Source organism: Dermacentor andersoni, chromosome 2 (assembly GCF_023375885.2).
Source record: "Dermacentor andersoni chromosome 2, qqDerAnde1_hic_scaffold, whole genome shotgun sequence".
Taxonomy (NCBI): Eukaryota; Metazoa; Arthropoda; class Arachnida; order Ixodida; family Ixodidae; genus Dermacentor; species Dermacentor andersoni.
This window is the reverse complement of record NC_092815.1, coordinates 130,090,109-130,111,623: the sequence shown is the minus strand read 5'-3', so window position 1 is coordinate 130,111,623 and position 21,515 is coordinate 130,090,109. Positions and strand designations below refer to the sequence as shown.

Genomic DNA, 21,515 nt, shown 5'->3' with positions numbered 1-21,515 from the left:
GGTATTCTCTAAAAGCAGTGCCGTCATTAGAAGGGGGGCGAGGAAGCCGGCTGTGCGATGCTGTGTTTTTATAGGGTGCATGTCTGCACAGGTCCAATAAAACGTAAAACTGACAAAGCAAGTAGCTTTCATAATAGAGGGCAGGAAGAGCAGGACTTGTCCAATCGAATACTGTAAACACGGGTGACTTTTGCATAAAACGTGTTTTCACAAGTCACACAAACGACACGAACATTTCACGCGACACATCAGAAGCAGTGCGCCTAATGTGGAGCATGACGCCAGTCAGTCCATCTTATCAGCACGGCTTCAAGTGAAACAGGTAAAGCTCGTCGCTCTCAAGTTGCGTTGCATTTTGATACGGTCTGCTATTAACAAGCATCATCCGCAGCGTCCAGTGGTCATTTTGACCGCCGAGCCGTCCATGTCTCAGATGCGCGACGGCAATCGATGGCGACGGCAATCACGCCGCAAGCTGCAGTTTGGGAAGGAATGTACTCGTGAGGCTGCAACAACAGTTCAGAGAATCGTGCACTGTGCGAGGAAGCAGTTGTCGCAGGCCTGGTCCTTGAAGTGGCGCTGCCTGACCTGTGAGTAGAGCATGGACGACATTCCGCCCACCACAAACAGCACAGTCGCGGCGCACACCACGTACAGCAGGATGCGGCTGGAGGCCCGCGATGGGTCTACCTGCGACGCGCACGCGGAAGGTGGATCAGCGACGAGCGTGAATACTTTTGTACCCTGTCATCTTAATGTGATATACTCGAGGAATGAATGAAACCACGTTTATTCCACGTTAGAATGCGCCGAGGGCGCTGCGGTGGAAAGGGAGGGGGTATTGTTGCAAAAGGGGAAGGGTGAGCCTGCCTCCGTTTTATTAACGAACGTCCTGGAGGCAGCTAAGTGGGGGCCGCATGACTTGTGGCTGTCGCGGAGCCGATCGCCGACCGGTGGTGCCGCCGTGTCCTGGAGGAACAGCAGCAGTGCTCGCCAGAGCTCGAGGGCATGATCCGGAGGCGTGCGATCCGGGCAGGCCCAATTCGAGGAAGGAAAGTGCAGTTGAGGACAGAAGAAATTTAGGTGTGGTGATGAAATTGGGAAATATGCAAGCGAAGGTTGGGATAAGCTAGCGCGAGACGGGGTTAATTGGAGATCGCTGGGAGAGACTTTCGTCCGGCAGTGGACGTAATAATAATAATAATAATAATAATAATAATAATATGATGATGACGATGACGACTTGAGGAACATTCGTGCCTTGGGCGCCACCATCGTGCTGTCACGGTATTGCCGCGCATGCGCGGACCGCACGTGGAATGTTTCCAGAGACGCGCAGTGCGTTTGGCTGCGAAAGCGACAAAGTCATGTGACACGGTGTCTCAATCGGCTCTGGCGGAGCCAGGGCAGCGTTCTGTCCCTCCCCCGAGATTTCTGTGTACCAGGATACCTGGCTGAAAACGACGTGCGACAAGAGCCACCTTCTCCGTACCTTGAGTCAGTTAAATGCGAATGGCCTGCGGTCCCGAGTTGCGCATGCTTTTGAACTAAAGGCCTAGTTAGTGCCTTGCGGAAGCTTGAGCACGCCGTGCTGGCACAGCTACCTCCTCGATAGCAATAGAGAGAACCGGAACCAGGAAAGCGGAAATTACAAAATGGTGGTTAACAGCACGGGAGGCGTAAAATGGAGTTTCGCCAATGCCTGAATATGCTTGCGGTTTGCCCTGGCTGCTTTCAGCTGCTGCGTCAACGATACCTCCCGCTTGGCGGTAATGGGAAGCAAAATAAGGGCAAAATATCTGAATGCCGCTCGCCGGTGCCCTGATATCTACACCGAAAGCGAAGCATATTGCGTTAAATTAGGCATCCAGAAACAAGTATTTGGAAACTTTGAGCTAAATGCGCTTTATATTGAGACGCCTGACGCGCGGCTGTCGCAATCACACACGCAAGCCAGTATGCATGGGCAACTAAGTGGTCTCGTACAAGCGGTACGGAAATTATACTGCAAGCAGGCAGCAACTTGATGCAAACCCTCGCTTTTGTGGGAAACCGACAAATCATCCAAAATTAGTTTTTTTTTCTCTAATGGTTGCACCACGAATGAGCTGCTGCAGGGCATGGCTTTTCGTACATTCGACTGGTTCCACTACAACCCTGTTTGAGCGATGCGGCGCCTTCTCGAGAATAGAGCCGGAGAACGTTTGCCCCAGCCACCTGCTCCCAGGGCAAACGTACGAGTCTCGTGAACGGGATATTCTGTCAGAATTCGGTCGCGCTGTCAGCCCGAAGGTGAAAGCGCCTCTGTGGCGCCCTGAAGGAGCCATACTAATTCGTTCCGAACACTCGCTTTCGACCAGCCAAATGCAAACCGAATTGGTGACAGCGCTCAGAAACGTTCCAGAGCTACCAGTCGAATGCGTGCCCGAAGTACCTTGATGCAGGCTCCCTCGTCCTCGGCGAAGCCTCGTTCGCAGACGCATCGCTCGTCTGAGCACTGGACGGCGTCGCCGGAGCAGACCAGGTTCTCGGAGCAGACCTCGCCCAGCGGCACGAGTTTCTTGCAGCGGTCGCCGAACTGGTCCGTGAACCCGTGTTGGCACACGCAGAACTGTTCGAGGCAGCGCGAAGCCGGATCCCGCATGCTGCACGTCTGGTCCGAACTGCACGGCTCGGACTTGAGCAGGCCGTAGTTGGTCCTGCGGCCGGGCTTGAACGAAGGCGATGGTGACTGCTGCTGCTGCTGCTGTTGCTGCTGCTGCTGTTGCTGCTGCTGCTGTTGCTGCTGCTGCTGCACTAGCTGTAGCTTCTCCCTTGTCAGCGGTTGTTCGGAGCTGCTGAGGTCGTAAGCCGTGGGTGAACATTCCGTGAGCTGCAGCAGAAGCAAAAGGCACGCGAAGCTACACGTCGTCAGCATGCTGCCGCTCTCATTTGGCCGCTTGAACGAGCACCGTCTAAGGGATGGCGTGTCATGACACAGCGCGGAGTGTGTAGTGTTCACAGCCCGGCGACGACGTTACGTTCCCTGATCGCAGGCGCCGTGGCGATCGCACGCAGAGGGAACGAGCTCTTGGTGACCGGTCATGGACGCATACCATCCAGGAGGGTCTACCTCCCTCCGCTTTCCACTGCGCGACAAGAAGAGTTCTGTGAGGCGCGAGATGACAAGCTAAGTTCAAGGAACATATTATGAACATCTGATGCTTCTGCCCAATGTATGTTTACCCGTCTCGTATCTGCTCCAAAGCCTCGAGAAGCCTTTGAAAGCGAAAATGTGACCACTGATTTAACGTTATTGAGCTTCATATCGCGTTATAAAGAGCGAGCTATTGACAATACAACCTGTCGGGAGCATATTAGGTATGTCTCGTCACATTTAGACGGTTGAGCTATCTGACAGTTCACAAGAAGAGAAAATTTCCGTAAAAAGCTGACAGTGACGACTTCCCTTCCAGTGCGATTAGCACTCGAACATGCATAGCTGCGCCCAAATGACGAGCTTAGGGTAGATGTACTGCGTTTGGTTTGCATGGCTGTTTACTCCCTAATCAGGTTGGCTAACTACCAACATTCGTCACTATGGCAATGACCACTGTGCCTAAACTGCCCTGTGGATAGCCAGAAAACACCAAATTTGTTAACTCGCGCTGAAATTTTCAGCGCGCCTTAGGGACCTCGACATCAAAAACGGTTTTCCGTAAATCGCAACTCTGCCTAACGACACTGTATTACCTGGGCGAGCTGTAATATAGGTGGACGACTTCAACGTTGCGCAGGCTTGAAGCAGCATGTCCCACTGGCAGGAGGACGCGCTACTGCTCGCCCAGGTCAGGTGGTCATGGCAGCCACCATGGCTGCCAGTTGACAGACATCAGCTTCCGCAGCTGGTAATTTAAAAGTATGTTAATCCAGCTGTTTTGTTCTCAACACGGCATTCAGTAATCTAATTAAATAAAATTGTGAAAGGTTCACGGTAATGTATTTATGTTAGCAGAAAAAAAATTAGCAACATCATTTCAAAATTGAACGTCGAAGTTAAACAGAAGAAGTATTTCTATACGCTGTTGTGGGGTGCTATGTAAGCATTTTAATTGAAGCACAGGTATTATATCACCCGCTTCCGAGTGCAAAATTACGCGGTTCGTTTTCTGCGCTTCTTCAATTCAGTTTTCTTTTTTTTAGATTTAGAAGTAATTTCGATTAATACATTTTTGCCTGCACCATTCGATTCTTGGTCAATCCTTAGTGAATATGCGCCATAGTTCGAGTTCTTCATCATCATCATCACCACACCATCATCACAATGAGCACCATCATAATTATCATAGTTTTAATAGTTTCCCGCACTTGTCGACGAAGTGAGCAGTTCTCTAATAGTAGTAGGCGAGTCAACGTGAATAATAAATGCGCAATAATCATTACCTATATTGTTTTTTTTTATTTCGAACACTTTATTTTTTAAAAGCCCACAGCAGTTACTCAAATAACGTCACTACAGATTAAATATCCGCCCAGGCGGATATCATTTGCAAGAAAAGTCGAGGCAATCTATTGAATAAATAAACGAATTACATTGATTACCTTCCTAGTTACAAACCTTACGGCACATATCTATGTTGGAAGGTTGAAGAGAATCGTCATAAAAATACAGTTCTGCTCTTCAACATTTAAAAGTGGGAACGTAAACCGAAATAATTTGCTTCAACTTAGTCGTTGAATTTGCCCGATTTCGCAGACAGCAGTCGGAGCGCGGCTCACGGTGCAACCAGTGCAACCCTCCTGTGACGTAGCAGAGCGGCGTAAAGCGAAGCTAGGACCACAGTTCCCTCTCCCCGCGATCTTATTTCGCTTGACGCCGGGCGTAACTGCCGATTGGATGCACAGTTGCTTCAGCAGCAGAGGATAGACAGCCCGCTTTATCGCTCCGCATAGACAAGCTACGTTTAACGCCGCTCTGCACGTTACAGAAGGGTTGCACCGGTATCCGCGCTTCGCATGGCTACGTGCGCAATCAGGTAAGTTCAACGACTAATTTAAAGCAAGTTATTTCAGTTTACGCGGCCGTTCTTAAATGTTAAAAATCGGAACTTGACATTTATGGCGATTCGCTTCAACTTTCCTATATAAATATGTGGCGTAAAGTTTGTAACTAGGAAGTCCATGTATGTTGTTTACCTAGGCAATGAATATTTTTGGTTTTTCGTTCTTCCGAATGATGCTCGCCTGGTCACATAAATAATCTGTAAGGGCGTGATTCAAGTAACCTTTCTGGCCTTTTTTTTTTAGTTTGTTCGAAGTAAAAAAAAAAGAAAGAAAGAACACTGCATAGAGGGCCGGTCCGTTTGTATAGCGAAGGAATGCTCTTAGAGTGTAGGCAATCAAAGCAATTAAATAATGCCCCCTGTGATGATGTATTGCATGATGTATGTAATACAAACTCATGGACGGCGGTATTGGAAAATGCATGTTTATTTTGCAAAAGATTTGCCTCAAATACATGCAAAGTTTCCGAGGAGTGACGCTGAAACGCCACTTATCTTCGTCGACGAAGTGTTATTTCTACTATTTGGTGTAAGCCATGCACAATACAACGCTCAGACTATTGTTCTCGACTTTCGATTATCGATAATTGGCTGAAGGTTGTGGCAAAACGCTGCGATAATCAGTTTTTAATCACAAAACTTGGAGCACGCTTAAGCTTCGCCTTTAAGAGTGGAGCCCGATTAACATTCAAAGATCCCTGACTGCTTCTCACGCTTCCCGGCAACTGCAGCTTATGCTTACCGGGAAACGCTGACGGCGAACGCTATGCACTGTTACGTTTCGCCTACAACGCGCGGTAATGCCGGCGCGGATGCAACGGACGCCGGGGCTTTGTTCAAAGCGGCGGACATTTTGGCCCGTCCGACGCCGCCGCGACGCCTACCCGCCAAGCGTGTCCAGGCGTGTTTCAGTGCCACGTGTCTTCGTGTGTGCGTGTGTGTGTGTGTGCCCTCGCTTGTCAAAGCGCGGCAGCCGGGGAGCGGAGTTCCCCGAATGAGGAGCCTGGACGTCTCTCGGCTCAACTGTTCGCGCCGTCGTGTGGGTGAGGGTTGGCGATGCGTCACTACACTCGGTTCAGCAGGTCTCTCGGCCCGACAGTTCGCGCCGTCGTGGGCTCATGCTCCGCCGTCCCGTGACCTTCATCCCGTGACCTTCCCTCCTTCCCTTTTGGACCGCGACGCCGAGGGTATAAGAGCAGCTGCCCCCGGACGCCAGAGGAGAGGCTCCGATTTGTACTGTTGAGTTACGTGCTCTCCCGTCTCTCCAATTCGGTCGACCTGACCGGCCGCTCTTTTGCTATGTTAGAATAAACAAGTTGTTTTGTTACCAGTCTTCTCATGCTTTGCCGGGACCTTCGGATGCTTCCAGTGCCCCAGGCCGCCAGGCCAACGCTACCCTTGGGGCTTGCGACCCATTGGCAATAACGGGCGTCAGCACCGAGACCCCAACAACTCGTGCCAGCGGTGCGATTACAACATCTGGTTGGCAGCGGAGAGATCGCGACAACGGAGGCCAGCAGCGAAGAGATGCGGTTGACTGTATGCTGAGCAGCTCAACGACCATCCGGGAGCAGCGCAACGAGCCCTGTGTGATGACTGGTTGCCTGCAGCGGAACGACTGCGCTGAAGTCTTGGCTGCGAGGTTTGGTGAGTGCGGGACTTTCTTCTTCTGAGTTTTGCCAGGCTTTTGTTAGTGTTAGAAACAGAGCTGGTAATTGTGGTTGTCGTTGCTACCGGGTTAGTTTGCGGCAAGACAATAGTAGGCAGTAGAGAAAGCAGCATTCAGAGCAGCCATGGATTTGAAGTCGTTGCGCAAACCGAAATTGCTGGAACTTGCAAGAGAGTTGGGTCTGGATGTCTCAGACAAACTCAGAAAACCAGAACTGCTAAGGGCTATTCTTGAGTTAGAAGCTGAGGATGACGAGCTGTCGGAATGCCTTGAGACCATTGAGGAGAGGGAGACGGCAAAAAGACAGGAGCGCGAACTTAAAGAACAAAAAGAGAAAGAAAAAGAAGAGCGCGACCGTCAACACGCTTTGGAAATGAAGCGTCTCGAGTTAGAGATGGAACGCGCTCGTAATGGAAGTCAGGCACACGGTGCAGGAGAACGAGTATTGTTCAAAATGACTGACCTGATGCGGCCGTTTAAGCTTGGAGAGGACATTGGTTTGTTCCTGGTTAACTTTGAGCGAACGTGCGAGAAGCAGGGGTTCTCTCGGGAAACGTGGCCACAGCGCTTGCTCACTTTGCTACCCGGCGAGGCGGCCGACGTAGTCGCTCGCTTGGAGAGAGAGGAGGCAGAGGATTTCGACAAAGTGAAATCGAGTCTGCTAAAAAAGTACCGGCTGTCAGCGGAGGCGTTCCGTCGGAAGTTTCGGGAAAATGAGAAAGGCAAAAGTGAGTCATATACAGAGTTTGCGTACAGGCTTATGTCAAACATGCAGGAGTGGCTCAAAGAAGAGAAAGCGTTTGGTGACCACGAGAAAGTTCTGCAGTGTTTCGGGCTAGAACAGTTTTATAGTCGGTTACCTGAGAACGTGCGGTACTGGGTCTTGGATAGGCCAGACGTTAGTACGGTGGCTAGAGCCGCTGAGTTAGCCGAAGAGTTTGTGACGCGTCGGGCTCGTGGAGCTAAGGACGGTCAAAAGGGTGAATTTGGCTCCAAGTTTGAGAGGCCGAAGTTCACACCCATGAGAGCAAAGGGGGATACACGTAGTGCGGATGCGAGTGAAAGCAGTCCGACCGAACGTAAGGAGACGGCGGCAACCGAAGCCGAACGCAGAAAGCGGTTCGAGACGAGGCAAGCGCGCGTTTGTTATACGTGCCAGAAGCCGGGTCACTTTTCGGCGCAGTGTCCAGAAACAAAAACACAAGTCGTGTTTTTGTCTATATGCAGCACTGACGAGAACATGAAGCTTCTCGAGCCTTACATGCGAGACCTCCTCGTGAACGGGAAAGAGTGCCGAGTGCTTCGCGATACCGCAGCTACGATGGATGTCGTTCACCCCTCTTACGTAGAACCCGAAATGTTCACGGGCGAGTGCGCATGGATCAAGCAAGCAGTGGAAGCTCATAGCGTGTGTCTGCCGGTAGCAAAAGTGCTTATTGAAGGACCTTTCGGAGCACTTGAGACGGAGGCCGCAGTGTCATCTATGCTGCCCCCCCAGTACCCGTACCTATTTTCGAACAGGTCCGATCACCTCCTGCGCGAGAAGGGGCTTTTGTTTGGTGAGGCTAGCGTTCAGGCCTTAACCAGATCGAAGGTTCGGGAGCTCGCTGCAAAGGCGGTAGATGCGGGACCGACGTTGTTGAACGATGAAAAAGGGTCAGAGGCGCAGCAAGCTGGTATTCAGGGCACGCCCGAACGGGATAAAATTGAGCCTGTAGCGTTAAAGTCACCAGATACTGGAGAGGAAATTCCCGATGCGGGAAAGTTAGAAGAGCTTCCGGTCGAGCTTCCGGGACTAGGCTCAGTGACGAACAGGAAAGACACCGATCAAGTCATTAGTGACTTAATAAGTAAAGCATCGCTGTCGCCTGAGCAGAAAACCGAACTACACCAGCTCTTACAAGAGTTTCAAGGTCTGTTCTCTGAGAGGCCTGGTAGGACTTCTGTCCTTACTCATGACATAGAACTTACCTCCCCAGAGCCAGTACGATCCAAGGCGTACCGGGTGTCACCCCGCCAGAGCGATATTATGGAGGCTGAGGTAAAGAAAATGCTACAGCTCGGTGTTATTGAAGCGGGTGAGAGTGATTATACCTCCCCTTTGATTTTAGTTGAGGTACCGGGCAAGGAACCTCGTCCTTGCGTCGACTACCGCAGGCTTAATTCCATCACTAAGGATCAAATTTATCCGATCCCTAACATCGAGGAGCGCCTTGAGAGAGTGAGTAGCGCTCAGTTTATTTCCACCCTAGATCTTGTCAGGGGTTATTGGCAGGTTCCACTTACAGAAGAGGCTAGTAGGTATGCGGCGTTCATTTCACCAATGGGGACATTCCGTCCTAAAGTTTTGAGTTTTGGTTAGAAGAACGCGCCATACTGCTTTTCAAGCCTCATGGATAAAGTGTTGCGGGGACAGCAAGAATTCGCTTTACCGTATCTAGACGACGTAGCGATATTCTCCGCATCCTGGCCTGAGCATATGGCGCACTTGCGGGCAGTGCTAACCCGCCTGCGCGATGCGGGCTTGACAGTCAAGGCTCCCAAGTGCCAGTTAGCACAGGCCGAGGTTGTCTACCTCGGACAAGTGATTGGTCGGGGTCGACGCCGCCCCTCTGAAATAAAGGTGGCCGCTGTGCGAGACTTCCCGCAACCGCGCACGAAGACCGATATTCGGTCGTTCTTAGGTATCGCCGGCTACTATCAGAGGTACATCCCCAGGTACTCTGATATCGCGGCTCCCCTAACGGATGCTCTAAGAAAGACAGAGCCGCAAACAGTCGTCTGGGATGAGACGAAGGAAAGAGCTTTTAGCGCCCTAAAGAGCGCCCTAACAAGCCAGCCTGTGCTACGATCGCCCGACTACACAAAAGGGTTCGTTGTTCAGTGTGATGCTAGTGAGCGAGGCATGGGCGTTGTACTGTGCCAACGGGAAAATGGAGAAGTAGAACACCCCGTCCTGTATGCTAGTCGTAAGCTGACCAGTCGTGAGCAGGCGTATAGCGCCACCGAGAAAGAGTGTGCGTGTATCGTGTGGGCCGTTCAGAAATTGTCATGTTACCTAGCCGGCTCGAGGTTTATCATTGAAACGGATCACTGCCCTCTCCAATGGCTGCAGACCATCTCTCCCAAAAATGGCCGCCTCCTGCGCTGGAGCCTCGCTTTGCAACAATATTCCTTTGAGGTGCGTTACAAAAAGGGGAGTCTCAACGGTAACGCCGATGGCTTAAGTCGAAGCCCCTAACGTGGGAATCAGCCTCAAAATTGCTTGTTACTGATGTTTTTCTTCCTGAGGCAGGATTTTTAACCTATTGCTTTTGTGTAGTGTTTCAAAGTGATGATGTGCTTTTTAGTGCAATTTTTTCGATTTGTGGACGCGTTCTGAGTGCTGCTAAACTACTGTAAGGAACTAGGCAGCAGTAAAAAAAAAAGGGGGAAAGAGCCTGGCAGGGCTTAGTGAGGGTTGTGCCGTGCTTGCTGACTGAGCGGTTGACTTTTGGCGTGGTTCTAACGCTTGCCGGAAACGAGGACAAAAATGTCAACTCTCCCGAAGTCACTTTGCAGTGTCCTGTGTGCACCTGAACGTGAGAACGAGGCCTTCTCTGTGCGCTGCGCTCAAGAAACGCCCAAGGACGCCCAACTTCGGTTATGAGCATCATCGAGTGACATCCCTCCGGACAGCGGATGCAGTCCCCTGACCTTCGGGATCTCCTTCCCCCGGCGGGGCGGTCTGTTACGTTTCGCCTACAACGCGCGGTAATGCCGGCGCGGATGCAACGGACGCCGGGGCTTTGTTCAAAGCGGCGGACATTTTGGCCCGTCCGACGCCGCCGCGACGCCTACCCGCCAAGCGTGTCCAGGCGTGTTTCAGTGCCACGTGTCTTCGTGTGTGCGTGTGTGTGTGTGTGCCCTCGCTTGTCAAAGCGCGGCAGCCGGGGAGCGGAGTTCCCCGAATGAGGAGCCTGGACGTCTCTCGGCTCAACTGTTCGCGCCGTCGTGTGGGTGAGGGTTGGCGATGCGTCACTACACTCGGTTCAGCAGGTCTCTCGGCCCGACAGTTCGCGCCGTCGTGGGCTCATGCTCCGCCGTCCCGTGACCTTCATCCCGTGACCTTCCCTCCTTCCCTTTTGGACCGCGACGCCGAGGGTATAAGAGCAGCTGCCCCCGGACGCCAGAGGAGAGGCTCCGATTTGTACTGTTGAGTTACGTGCTCTCCCGTCTCTCCAATTCGGTCGACCTGACCGGCCGCTCTTTTGCTATGTTAGAATAAACAAGTTGTTTTGTTACCAGTCTTCTCATGCTTTGCCGGGACCTTCGGATGCTTCCAGTGCCCCAGGCCGCCAGGCCAACGCTACCCTTGGGGCTTGCGACCCATTGGCAATAACGGGCGTCAGAACCGAGACCCCAACAACTCGTGCCAGCGGTACGATTCCAACAGCACGCAGGTGAGCTTTTTGGTTGAAACGCGGCCTCTTGCGTGGGCCAATCACTGAGGTATTGCGCAGCCGTGCCAAAAATTACATAATTTTCAGGTTTCTGTTATTGTTTCGCGCTGTTAATATTTCAGTCTGAGAACATTTAACGTAAAAGGCACGCGCTGTCAGTGTTTTGTTTCGTGACATTTGTTTGTGGACTCTCATACTCAAAATTCCGAGGAATAGCTTTGTCAAGAATGTAGGGCAATGTATGAGCAACTCTAGTGATAGACTAGTGTGGCAACATAACCCGCATACACCGCATGTCATATTGCAAGGCGTGGCACATATATATATATATATATATATATATATATATATATATATATATATATATATATATATATATACCCAAATATATGTGGAAATTTTCGCTCACGGACAACTCCGTCGACACCGACACGCGATTTTCTGTGACACGGGGCCCTTAATACTATCGCATTAATAAACGTGTTGGAGAGGCAGTTAGGAAGAAAGGAGTAAAAGGTAGAGAGGTTGTCTATAGAAAGAAGTCCCGTTGATATCCCTGCCTGGCGGAAAACGGGAAGTAAGTTTTCATTAAGCGTATGTAACGTTCTGAAGGGACATAGCCTACGAAGAACGCTGTAGTCGAGGGCTGCGGGCTTGTTCCGATCATCTACGTTTCTTCAACGTGCACCCAATTCTCAACGCACAAAGAGAGTTTGGATCCTAACATCATTAAAGACCCGCCGTGGTTGCTCAGTGGCTATGGTGCTAGGCTGCTGAGCACGAGGTCGCGGGATCGAATCCCGGCCACGGCGGCCGCATTTCGATGGGGGCGAAATTCGAAAACACCCGTGTACTTAGATTTAGGTGCACGTTAAAGAAACCCAGGTGGTCGAAATTTCCGGAGTCATCCACTACGGCGTGCCTCATAATCAGAAAGTGGTTTTGGCACGTAAAACCACATAATTTTTTTAACATCATTAAAGTGCGGTTGCCGTGGCTGGTAGTCGAACCTGGTACCTCGCGCTCAGTAGCACAGCGCCATAGCCACTTGCCTAACACGACTTCTGCAGGGGACCTAGGCATGTAAAGAGAGGGGAAGTGGGAAAGATAAGGATCTCAATCACGTGCAAAAATAATCACGCGCACGAGTCACTCGTACAGCTTATCTAGCAGACCCGTTGACTGAAAAAAAGAAAAAAGAAGAGAATGAACTATCCGCCCCTGGCAGATGCGTCCGCTCAGACGACTGTCGTGTTATTGTCTGTACTAACAGTGGGCGATTGTCCAGTCTCTCAAGCGCAATGCATGCACCTCGTTGCCTCTCTTCAATGTAACGTGGACAGATACAAGACAGGTGCGCGAATGTCTCATCACTGCTGTAGGTGTCAGGGGCGTCCCTACTATGGCAACTCTGCTACTTACGGCTAACTCTGGCTGGCCCTGACTTCACATCGTCAGGGCTTCCCCTCATGTCCGCGCCAGTTTAAGTGTCCATCATGCTGCTAACTTATGTACTGTGAGGTGTGCCACGGGTGTCATTAGGGACGCGCATGTTCTTACGTATCATGAAGGAGCTAAGAACAATTGTAGTACTCCCTTCGCCCTCGCTCCCTCCCCTCAATTCACGTACAGTTGCTGATTTCTAATGGCTATTTAAAATAAACTTTATCTCTTTTGAGAACGTTCTCGCCTGTAAGCACATTCCGTTTCATTTTGCGCTAAATCATTCCTTCAGAGTTTCCTACGCACTCGTTCACGAACATGACAAAAAAGGCAGCAAGCTAAGGAAACGCGAAGACGTATAAAAAAAAAAGAAGAAGGCGAAAGTTGAGCCGAATTCACAAACCTCTTCGTTCTTTTTGGCTGGTAATGTTCGCTAATATTATGCCTGGCATCAGGATTGGCAGAAATTTGATCTTAGGCACAATTCTACTGTAGGAGCGCTATCGTGAATACGGGCTGTTTTTATCAGGTATGCTGATAGAATTCGATCGCATAACCGATACCGCAGCCCTTCATGTTCGACGGCAGCTGAGAGCGACTACCGAAAGAACAAAGGGCCAAGAACTGGGCAGCGCGACATTACTGCAGCGCCATTTTCGTAGCCGTTTGTCATCATTATCATCAATCATAATCGTGACGTGTCATAATTACCGCCACTGGTGTCTCATAACTACAGTATAGTAAGCGACCAATGGAAGGCGATCTCGTCACCACCTGTGCATGCTGCTGCCGTCACTCACACACACACACACACACACACACACACACACACACACACACACACACACACACACACACACACACACACACACACACATATATATATATATATACTTCTCGAAAGGGCGGGACGTGTGTCGAGTGAGCTACTGACGAACACTTTGCAATGTGGTCAATGCTGTTTGCAGCATGGATCCAGATGCCCAAAGAGGTAAGACCTAATGCTAACGAATTTCGGTGGCATTTACCGCCAGACAGGCACTGATTTTTTTTTTCTAATGCTGAACTGTGCGTCGAGAGAAAAACGGCGGAAGACGACCAAATCTTGCGCAGAAATGCTGCGTTCGGAACCGCCCCGCGTTCGCATGTGTAAGTTCGCTCATGTGTGCTCTCTTTTAATGTGGCAACCGAAAGAAACGTATTTCCGACGCATTACCGGTGAGACGCCGGCCCGCGTCGGCGCGTTCACACCACACTACACGGAAACATTGCTGCTATTAGGTCAGAAAGACTCGGGGGTTTCTGCCGTAGTTGAGAACGTTATACGTAAAACGAATTTAGGCTGGCAGTATACTGCACAATCACGGCGCAACGGAAATTGGACGCACCCACCGGCTGCTTGCGCCACACCGTAATGCACCCGTAATGCGTTCAGTATGGTCGCCGCATAAGAGAGACTGTCCCTGAGGGGCGAGAGCGTGCTCGAAATTCATTCGAAGAGAGTAAAAAACAGTTGAAGAACCGAATGTAAGCAAGTGCAAGCACGCCCCTGGTAAACGCCTAAACCTCCATTAGACTGAGAAGGAGGCAAGGAAACAGAAGGAAAATAACCAGGTTGTTCTATAAGTTTGCTACCTTACACTGTGTGAGCGAAGAGAAAGAAGGAGAAATGAAATTCATTAGCTCACCACAAAACGCAGTAAACGCCAATGCGAGTAACCACACTGGCACCACTCTGCAAAGCGTTCATTTCATGAACTGAAAAAAATGTATATATTATTTCCTGTGTTTTTTGTCCATATTTCATGCCTCCAAGAAATTAAAATGGGCAAAGATAAAGCGGATCAGCGATGATTTACTAGTATCAGAGAAGTGACAATCTTAAACGAGTGATAAAACAAGTAGGAAAAACATATAGTGAAATATAGAGACGCGTTTGGTTACAAACAAGATGTCGGCCGCAAACGTCGCAGAGCTCCTGCAACATAGTAATCATGTTGCAAACTTTTTTTTTTTTTTCTGTTTCCTGCCTTTTCACTGCGTCCCGCATTTCGCCTTTTCATCGCGCAGCTGCAGCGCACTTGGTCTTGACCGTCCCTCTTAGAGCTATTAAATTCTTAAGACAAAAGTCAGAAAAAAAAGTTACGACGCAACCAGTTAAGAAAGAAAATTTAAAGAAAAAAAAAAGAAAAACGGCGTCACCTAGAGACCCGCATATTTGCCACGCGACCGAGCACTCCGCCGTGCAAGCACGGCGTACTTCGAGACTCCACGGCCGACGGAGCGCGTACATTGATCGGGGGGTCCACTTTTCGCCCGTCGTCGCCTCTCTTAAAGGGGGCCACCACACCCAATGAAAGCGCCATATCGTTACGTCACAACCCCTTCAGCCAATGGCGCGATGGCCGTCTTTTGCAGTTACGGCGACTTTTCCATTCCTTTTTTTTTTTTCCCGCCGAGGTCCTCTCCCCGAGGACCAGGTGGAGGAAAGGGAACAACGTGCGTTCGGGAAAGCGGTATCAAAACGAACGTACGTGGATCGGGGTGGTTCGAGGCCCTCGGGCAGAGCCGGGTTAGGACCACGGCGGAGGAGGTTGGCGTCAACGCAGCTGTTCGCCGTACATGCGCGCTCGGAGTCCTCGTCGCCGTTCCTCTTGGGTGGCGCAGGAGAGGCGTCCTGCCAGAGTGGGTTTCCCTGCCGCTGCGTGGTTGTTCCCGGCCGTCCGTAGCCGTGCACTTCTCGCGCGCTCGGTTCAAGAGTGCCGCTGCTGCTTCGACGGTGGCGCGAGCACCGCGAGGAGGTCATGAGTGGCGGCGGACGGCGGAACACTGTGAGAAGCACGGACGACGCCGATGAAGCATGCGCGACGCACCGCGGCAGACGACTCACCGCCAGAGATCCGCGAGGACTTGACGACAACCATGGTGAGGGAGAACGAAGTTTACTTGTCCTTTGTTTTTAAGGCGAAACTTTTCCTTGCGCGTACCCTCGCGCACTTTCCTGACCGATGGCTTGCTGGGTGCTGATGTCTTGTAGAATTTTTGTACTTTTTTTATTTTCTTCATTTGCTTCGCATGGTTTGCGATGCTCAATTTTTGTGTAAAGGACATTTGCAAACAATGATGTACTACATTTGTGCTCGCTAATGCCGCGCAAACGCCAATGCGGGGGCCTGCGGCTTCGTCAAGCTGTCCATGTGGCAGATTTTTCTGCATGCCCCTCGCGTCATGTACTGAAGCAAATAAACATCATTGTCATTGTCAATAGCTCATATACTTAAAAAAAATACAACAACATTGAATTACGTGACCGACGGCGGTGGGATCGAACCTCGGTGGTGTTGTAACGTACGGACATATTGCGCACAAGAATTACCCAGCATCTGGTTCCTCTGTGACGCGCGCCGCGTCATTGATGTTGCGACTTGAAGACCATTTCCGGTTGGGCCAATTAAAAACTGTAAAAAAATCGTCTTTAGGTGATATTCCGGCGTTAACGTTCCAAGTGTCCTTCAATATTGAGACATACAAGGATCGGTTCAATTTGTCGGCCGACAACTGGTGGAGCGCTTTAATTAATTTATGGGGTTTTACGTGCCAAAACCACTTTCTGATTATGAGGCACGCCGTAGTGGAGGACTCCGGAAATTGCGACCACCTGGGGATCTTTAACGTGCACCTAAATCTAAGTACACGGGTGTTTTCGCATTTCGCCCCCATCGGAATGCGGCCGCCATGGCCGGGATTCGATCCCGCGACCTCGTGCTCAGCAGCCCAACACCATAGCCACTGGGCAATCACGGCGGGTGGTGGAGCGCTTTACATGAGAAAACAAGCATTGAGCTCCCGGGTTGTATCCTGTCTCAACTAGCTGCCGCATGGCGCAATCTCGGGCGTTCTACTGTAGTTTCCGTCAAATTCACTTTCCCAAAATTGCGTCAACTATTACAGCGTGTCTGACTAGTAAAGTAACTAATTACATATAATTGGCTACTGAAAAAACAATGTTACCGAATTACAGTGGGCGTTACCTAGTAAGGAATGTAATCCTTAACTTAAAAAAAGATACCAAGAGTTGTAATAGATCCCAAGTAATTAATTACATATAGTTCGTTACGCACACGTCTGAGCCGTCCTTTTCTCTCGATGATGTCCGAACGAAGTGACTAAGTCGAAATTCGATAATTTTTCGACACTCGCCTCTGTTTTGGGGTCGAGCGATGCAGCGGCCTTCGTTCTTGACAAGCAAGGTTGAAAGCAAAACTGACAGACACGACGCGAAAATCACGAAACCGGAATCTCTATAATCAGCTGCAAATTAATTTTAATGGTAAGACGAATAGGCAAACTGCCCATCTTCTGTACACTGCACGTTGGTTATGTGTGGGGTGTCCGTGATGGCCGAGTTGGATAGGCAAAATGAGCTACGGAATAAACATAAACTCGGTTGGAAGAAGAGGCACTCTCCTCTTCGGTTACTCATGCTGTCAAACGAAAAAGTGCTTCAAGTTTTGCTTGCAAGGGCTTGTATCACGGGGACTATAGCCGTGTGACTCGTGCCACCACCATCTATTTATTTGCATGTAAATGCAAATGCTGGAAGCTATTTCGTCGCCTACTTTTGCACAAACTGTAAATTGTTGGTGGTAACACGAGGTGTTACGACGACATTCCGGAACTCCCCTCCCCTAAAAGAAGCAAACGGTAATAGGAAAGAGATGTTATGAAAACAGCGTTCCGAAAACGTTGTGGAACATCGGCAGCCAGCAAATAGACTGGGAAACGGCCTAACCTGGTTTCACAGTTGCTCGCATATATTCTAGAAACATTGTGGTTGGGGAATGAAGAGAACCCTTCCCGTTGGTGGTGCTAAGAGAAGTTCTGTATAAGCGTCACCCAACTGGCAAGCGTAAGTATTTTTTATAAGAAAAACCTGGCTCCTGTTGTACCGTGTGGGACTGTAAGGCACGACTTTAAGATAATTTAAATTCACATAAGGAATGTCGACAGGTGCCAGAGAGATGACAAATGCGATTCCATACATTACGCGCACAATGAACAGTGATAATTTATTTACAGAGAGACACTGGGGACGGAGAAGAAAATGAATAATGAGGCTGATTATGAAAATAAAAGAGCGTTTATACAAGTTTACACGGGGATAGTTGCTCAGTCGTTGAAAAACTTCAGCTTGTTTCAACGCATTCTTTTTCTTTGTTAAATATCATTGCATTATGTCACTCCCCGTTCCTTTGATTCTTTCACAAATATTCCCGTTGTTTTCTAGTCAGACCTAAACGTCTCTTTTCTCACTGCACCTGACTGTCCTCATGGAGGGTAAGCGCCATTCTCTGGAGAGAAACCCAACGAAACCAAACAAAACCAAGTACGTCAAGTCGAAGCGTTTCTAAAGCTATGTGTTTGGTCTACTGTGTTCAAAAAAAGAAAAGCGAGAACTGTCATTATAATTATGACTGCACTGTTTGCATCATGCCACGGACCCATAATGAACTGATCAGATAATGCTATCGACGTGTGCGATTGAAAAAAAGTCAGAGCTTTTCTGCCGTTCTCTTGCGTACGCAGGACATAAGCACAACGCGTGCGTAAGTGTTTCTGGCTCCTGATAATGTTCCCAATTCGGACCAGTGTCACGACAACCTGTGAGGCGTCTATAACGTCCGGTGAACGCGACACCAAGGCGAACCCGTGCAGCCTACTTGTCTGACTTGCGTTCGAGCTTACGGAGCACATGGAAGTACATTTCTGAGACCACTTTATGCAGACACCTGTGACGCCGATTTGGTCGAGTCCAGTGCTCAAACATACAGGGTTTCGCATGGTTCAACGAAGTAGCGCGTTTGTATCCGATTGCGAGGCCAAAAATTCCTGCTTCACAGGAATTTTGCAAGGCTATCTCTGCTTCAGCGTTGGCCTGCTCATTGTCGCAGTGTGTTCGTAGATGACTACTGACGGGAGACAGCTGCCTACCGTGAAGCACTATAACAATAGTAAAGTACCACCTGACATTTTCATGTTATATCATTTCTCTATATCATTTTTTTTTCGTTTGTAGGTGAAGGCTTTTAACGTAAGCACTCAGAATTCGTGGTGTTATGTAAGAATGGTGCGGAATTTTTAATTAAAATGTTGGCGTAAGCCAGATTACAGTGTGGATCGCTATTTTTATAACGTTAACCATGTGCTTAGACACACACATTGAAACTTCTGTGGCCATTCTTCTCTTGCGCTCTTTCTCTAGAAAACCACTATTATTCTAAACAATACTATGCGTCTGACACGTGGGAACTAAGCATCTAATCCCTTCAGCCACGAAATACGACAGACTGTCAATAAATGCCTTCAAGTATCATAATTTTATTCTGAGCTGCTCAAGACTCTGCAAAAGAAAAGAAAAGCTGTCAGGAAGATCACTTCTGCACTTTCTAGTCAGTTTTATAGTAATTAATGAATAATTACATTTTGACTATATGTACAGTAAATAATGTCGAATCTTTTATTTTTCACTACGAAGATTTGAATCGCCGGTCCAAACCGCACGTACAAGTTAATTATTTCCCTAGGAAACGAAAGAAAAAAAAAGTGCAGATCTGAACGCACATCTTCGAATCTACATATATATATATATATATATATATATATATATATATATATATATATATATATATATATATATGTGCGTGTGTGTGTGTGTGTGTGTGTGTGTGTGTGTGTGCGTGTGAAGCGTTTAATGAAATGCTCTAAATGTGCCCATTTTATTTCTACATGTTCGGCGTAAAAGCAACTGATACGCGCGCACGTGTCAAACGCGATGTGACACATGCAGCGATCATATCAAAGTGCTAGTTGGCGTTGGCTGCTGTGATACCCAGGTTTGATCCCACCATCGGGCACGTAATTCCAGATTCAGTTTTTTTTTTTTCAAATATATGAGCTATTTGGCAAGACAGCGCCAGCAGTCACGGTCAGGAAAGTGCTTGATGATTCGCGAATAAAGTTCTCGCTTTAGTACTACTGTTTTCACCATTGCTGACGGAACGTGGCAAATGCAAGACGGCATAGCACCTTTAGGGTCACGTGTAGCAATACTCTGAAGGGAAATGGAGCTACGCTGGGTGAGCAGATAGGGATCAATCAGTTCGCGCAGCTCAATTTCCCTGGCTTTCTTTTTTCTTTGTCTCTTACACAACTGTAAAACGGATTTTTGCACCCACTAAATGTGGGCACCGGGACTAAATGAGCCAAACTCTCGCCAGAAGAAGGGGGACCGAGGAGCGCAATCTTCGTTAGCCCCAAACCGCATGAAGCCGAGAAAAGCGTGCGGCAAGTTACTTGTATTTTTTTTTTTAAATTCAGATGGAGAGATAAACCAAAGGGGAAATGAAAGTGGACGAAAATAAACAACTTGCCGCCGGTGGTAGCCGAACCCGCAACCGTCTAAGCGTATCCGTTCTGCACTTCAATTAAAAGCTACAAATAACTACCTCTATGCTTTCCTTGGCTTCATTATCTCTCCGCTTCATGTGGTTGTGGTTACACACTCAACAGCTATTTACAGAACCGTAGCGCACATTTAGCCTTATAGAAGTGCTCCAGTCTCTCCAACCTATCACCTACAGTATGGAAAGAGGGTTACACCTTTCGTCTCTTTATCCACGCGGAAGAACAACACGTATGTTCCGATTTCACAAGATATGTAATCGCAATCCGCATTCTAAAAGTGTATTACTTTTTGATCTTTCATTTACATCATCCCGAAAAGATCATCGTCACAACGTATCCGTTTCTCGTTGTCCTGCAAAGCAACACTTTATCTCATTCATTCATCAAACATGTAAAGATTGCAACCATTTCTTCACCTCATCGCCTCTACTACAGATCCAAACATCATTAGAAATTTGTTTGAATAGTATGTTGCTTTTTTGTCGTTGTAGGAGGGCGAAACAGAAACTCCTTGCCCCTATTTTTTATTAGCAAAAATAAGCTACATACGTGTAATTACACATATACGTACCATTCCACGTACCTTACTCTATATTTACATATAGCCCCCACACCGATTCAGACATTTGTCCCATCGCAGCACTAAGTTTGAGATATTCCTGTGGTAGAATTCGTCACGTTGACTGTGGAACCACCGTCGCGTCGCACTACTGTCTTGGCTTCGTCCTTGCACGTGAATCGCTGTCCTTCCAGGACCTTCTTCAGCGGATCGATAACGTAGAAATCACTAGGGGCGAGGTATGGTGGGTGGTCCAGACTCTCCCAGTGAAATGACCGGAGCTGTCGTCAGTCAGCGACGCACGCATCAACGGCCTTTTGTGAACATGGCCTTTTGCAACACGGTCTTTTGCGAACTCAAAACACCACCACCTCACATTTCTCAAAGCGAGACACGTTTCGCCATACGTGGGCTGCATTTCCCTGTGAATGTCGATGGGCGTTCGTCTCTTGCTCCATCTAGAAAACGAATCACACTTCGTTACTCGGACGGCTTCGACGTGTGAAGCACAACAGCCACCTTCAACAACTGACAGCAGCGCCGTGCCACGGAGATACCTGCAAATAAGGCCGGGCCGATCCAAGAAAGGTCCACGGCTGGTAATGGATATGTTGACTCCGCATTTACAGTTGTAATTTGGCTGAAAGAAATAGGGGCAAATACTTAATACTTTCTGATTCGCCCTCGTATTTGCAGTGTGATGTCCAGCCCTTATGATGGTTTAATAAGTTAACGTGAACGAGAAGAAGGCAAACCGTGGGTTGCTCGCACACACACACACACCAAGCGTATTTAGAAAGGTGAGAAGGACAACTTGGCGGTTATCTTTGTCCAACAGTGCCGGTTGGTCCACCGACCGCAACTTGATCCAGCACTTCAAATGCTACGTAAAGATT

General features: G+C 48.9%; 2 protein-coding genes across 2 annotated transcripts in view; one reads left to right on the top strand and one right to left on the bottom strand.

Annotated features, from left to right (window-relative positions):
* Nucleotides 1–47: 47 nt before the first annotated feature.
* Nucleotides 48–15,420, bottom strand: LOC126540754 (uncharacterized). Its single transcript, XM_050187601.3, has 4 exons — nt 15,131–15,420; nt 3,733–3,884; nt 2,435–3,128; nt 48–690 (listed from the first exon to the last, which is right to left on the bottom strand). The coding sequence occupies exons 3-4, from the start codon at nt 2,915–2,917 to the stop codon at nt 520–522; spliced, it is 654 nt and encodes a 217-aa protein (XP_050043558.2). The 5' UTR covers nt 2,918–3,128; nt 3,733–3,884; nt 15,131–15,420; the 3' UTR covers nt 48–519.
* Nucleotides 15,421–15,441: 21 nt separating this feature from the next.
* LOC126540753 (uncharacterized) overlaps nt 15,442–21,515 on the top strand; it is a 32,061-nt gene continuing 25,987 nt past the window's right edge. Inside the window, exon 1 of the mRNA XM_050187600.3 lies at nt 15,442–15,521. Within this exon, the coding sequence (XP_050043557.1) occupies nt 15,450–15,521 (72 nt within the window). The 5' untranslated portion in view covers nt 15,442–15,449. The remainder of the gene's footprint in view (nt 15,522–21,515) is intronic.

What these genes read in the sequence shown, in the direction of transcription:
- LOC126540754 (XM_050187601.3), bottom strand. Translation starts at nt 2,917, where the DNA reads ATGCTGACGACGTGTAGCTTCGCGTGCCTTTTGCTTCTGCTGCAGCTC. An exon ending in ACGAGGGAGCCTGCATCAAG is followed by an intron (nt 691 to 2,434) that starts GTACTTCGGGCA and finishes TGCGCGTCGCAG; the next exon opens with GTAGACCCATCGCGGGCCTC.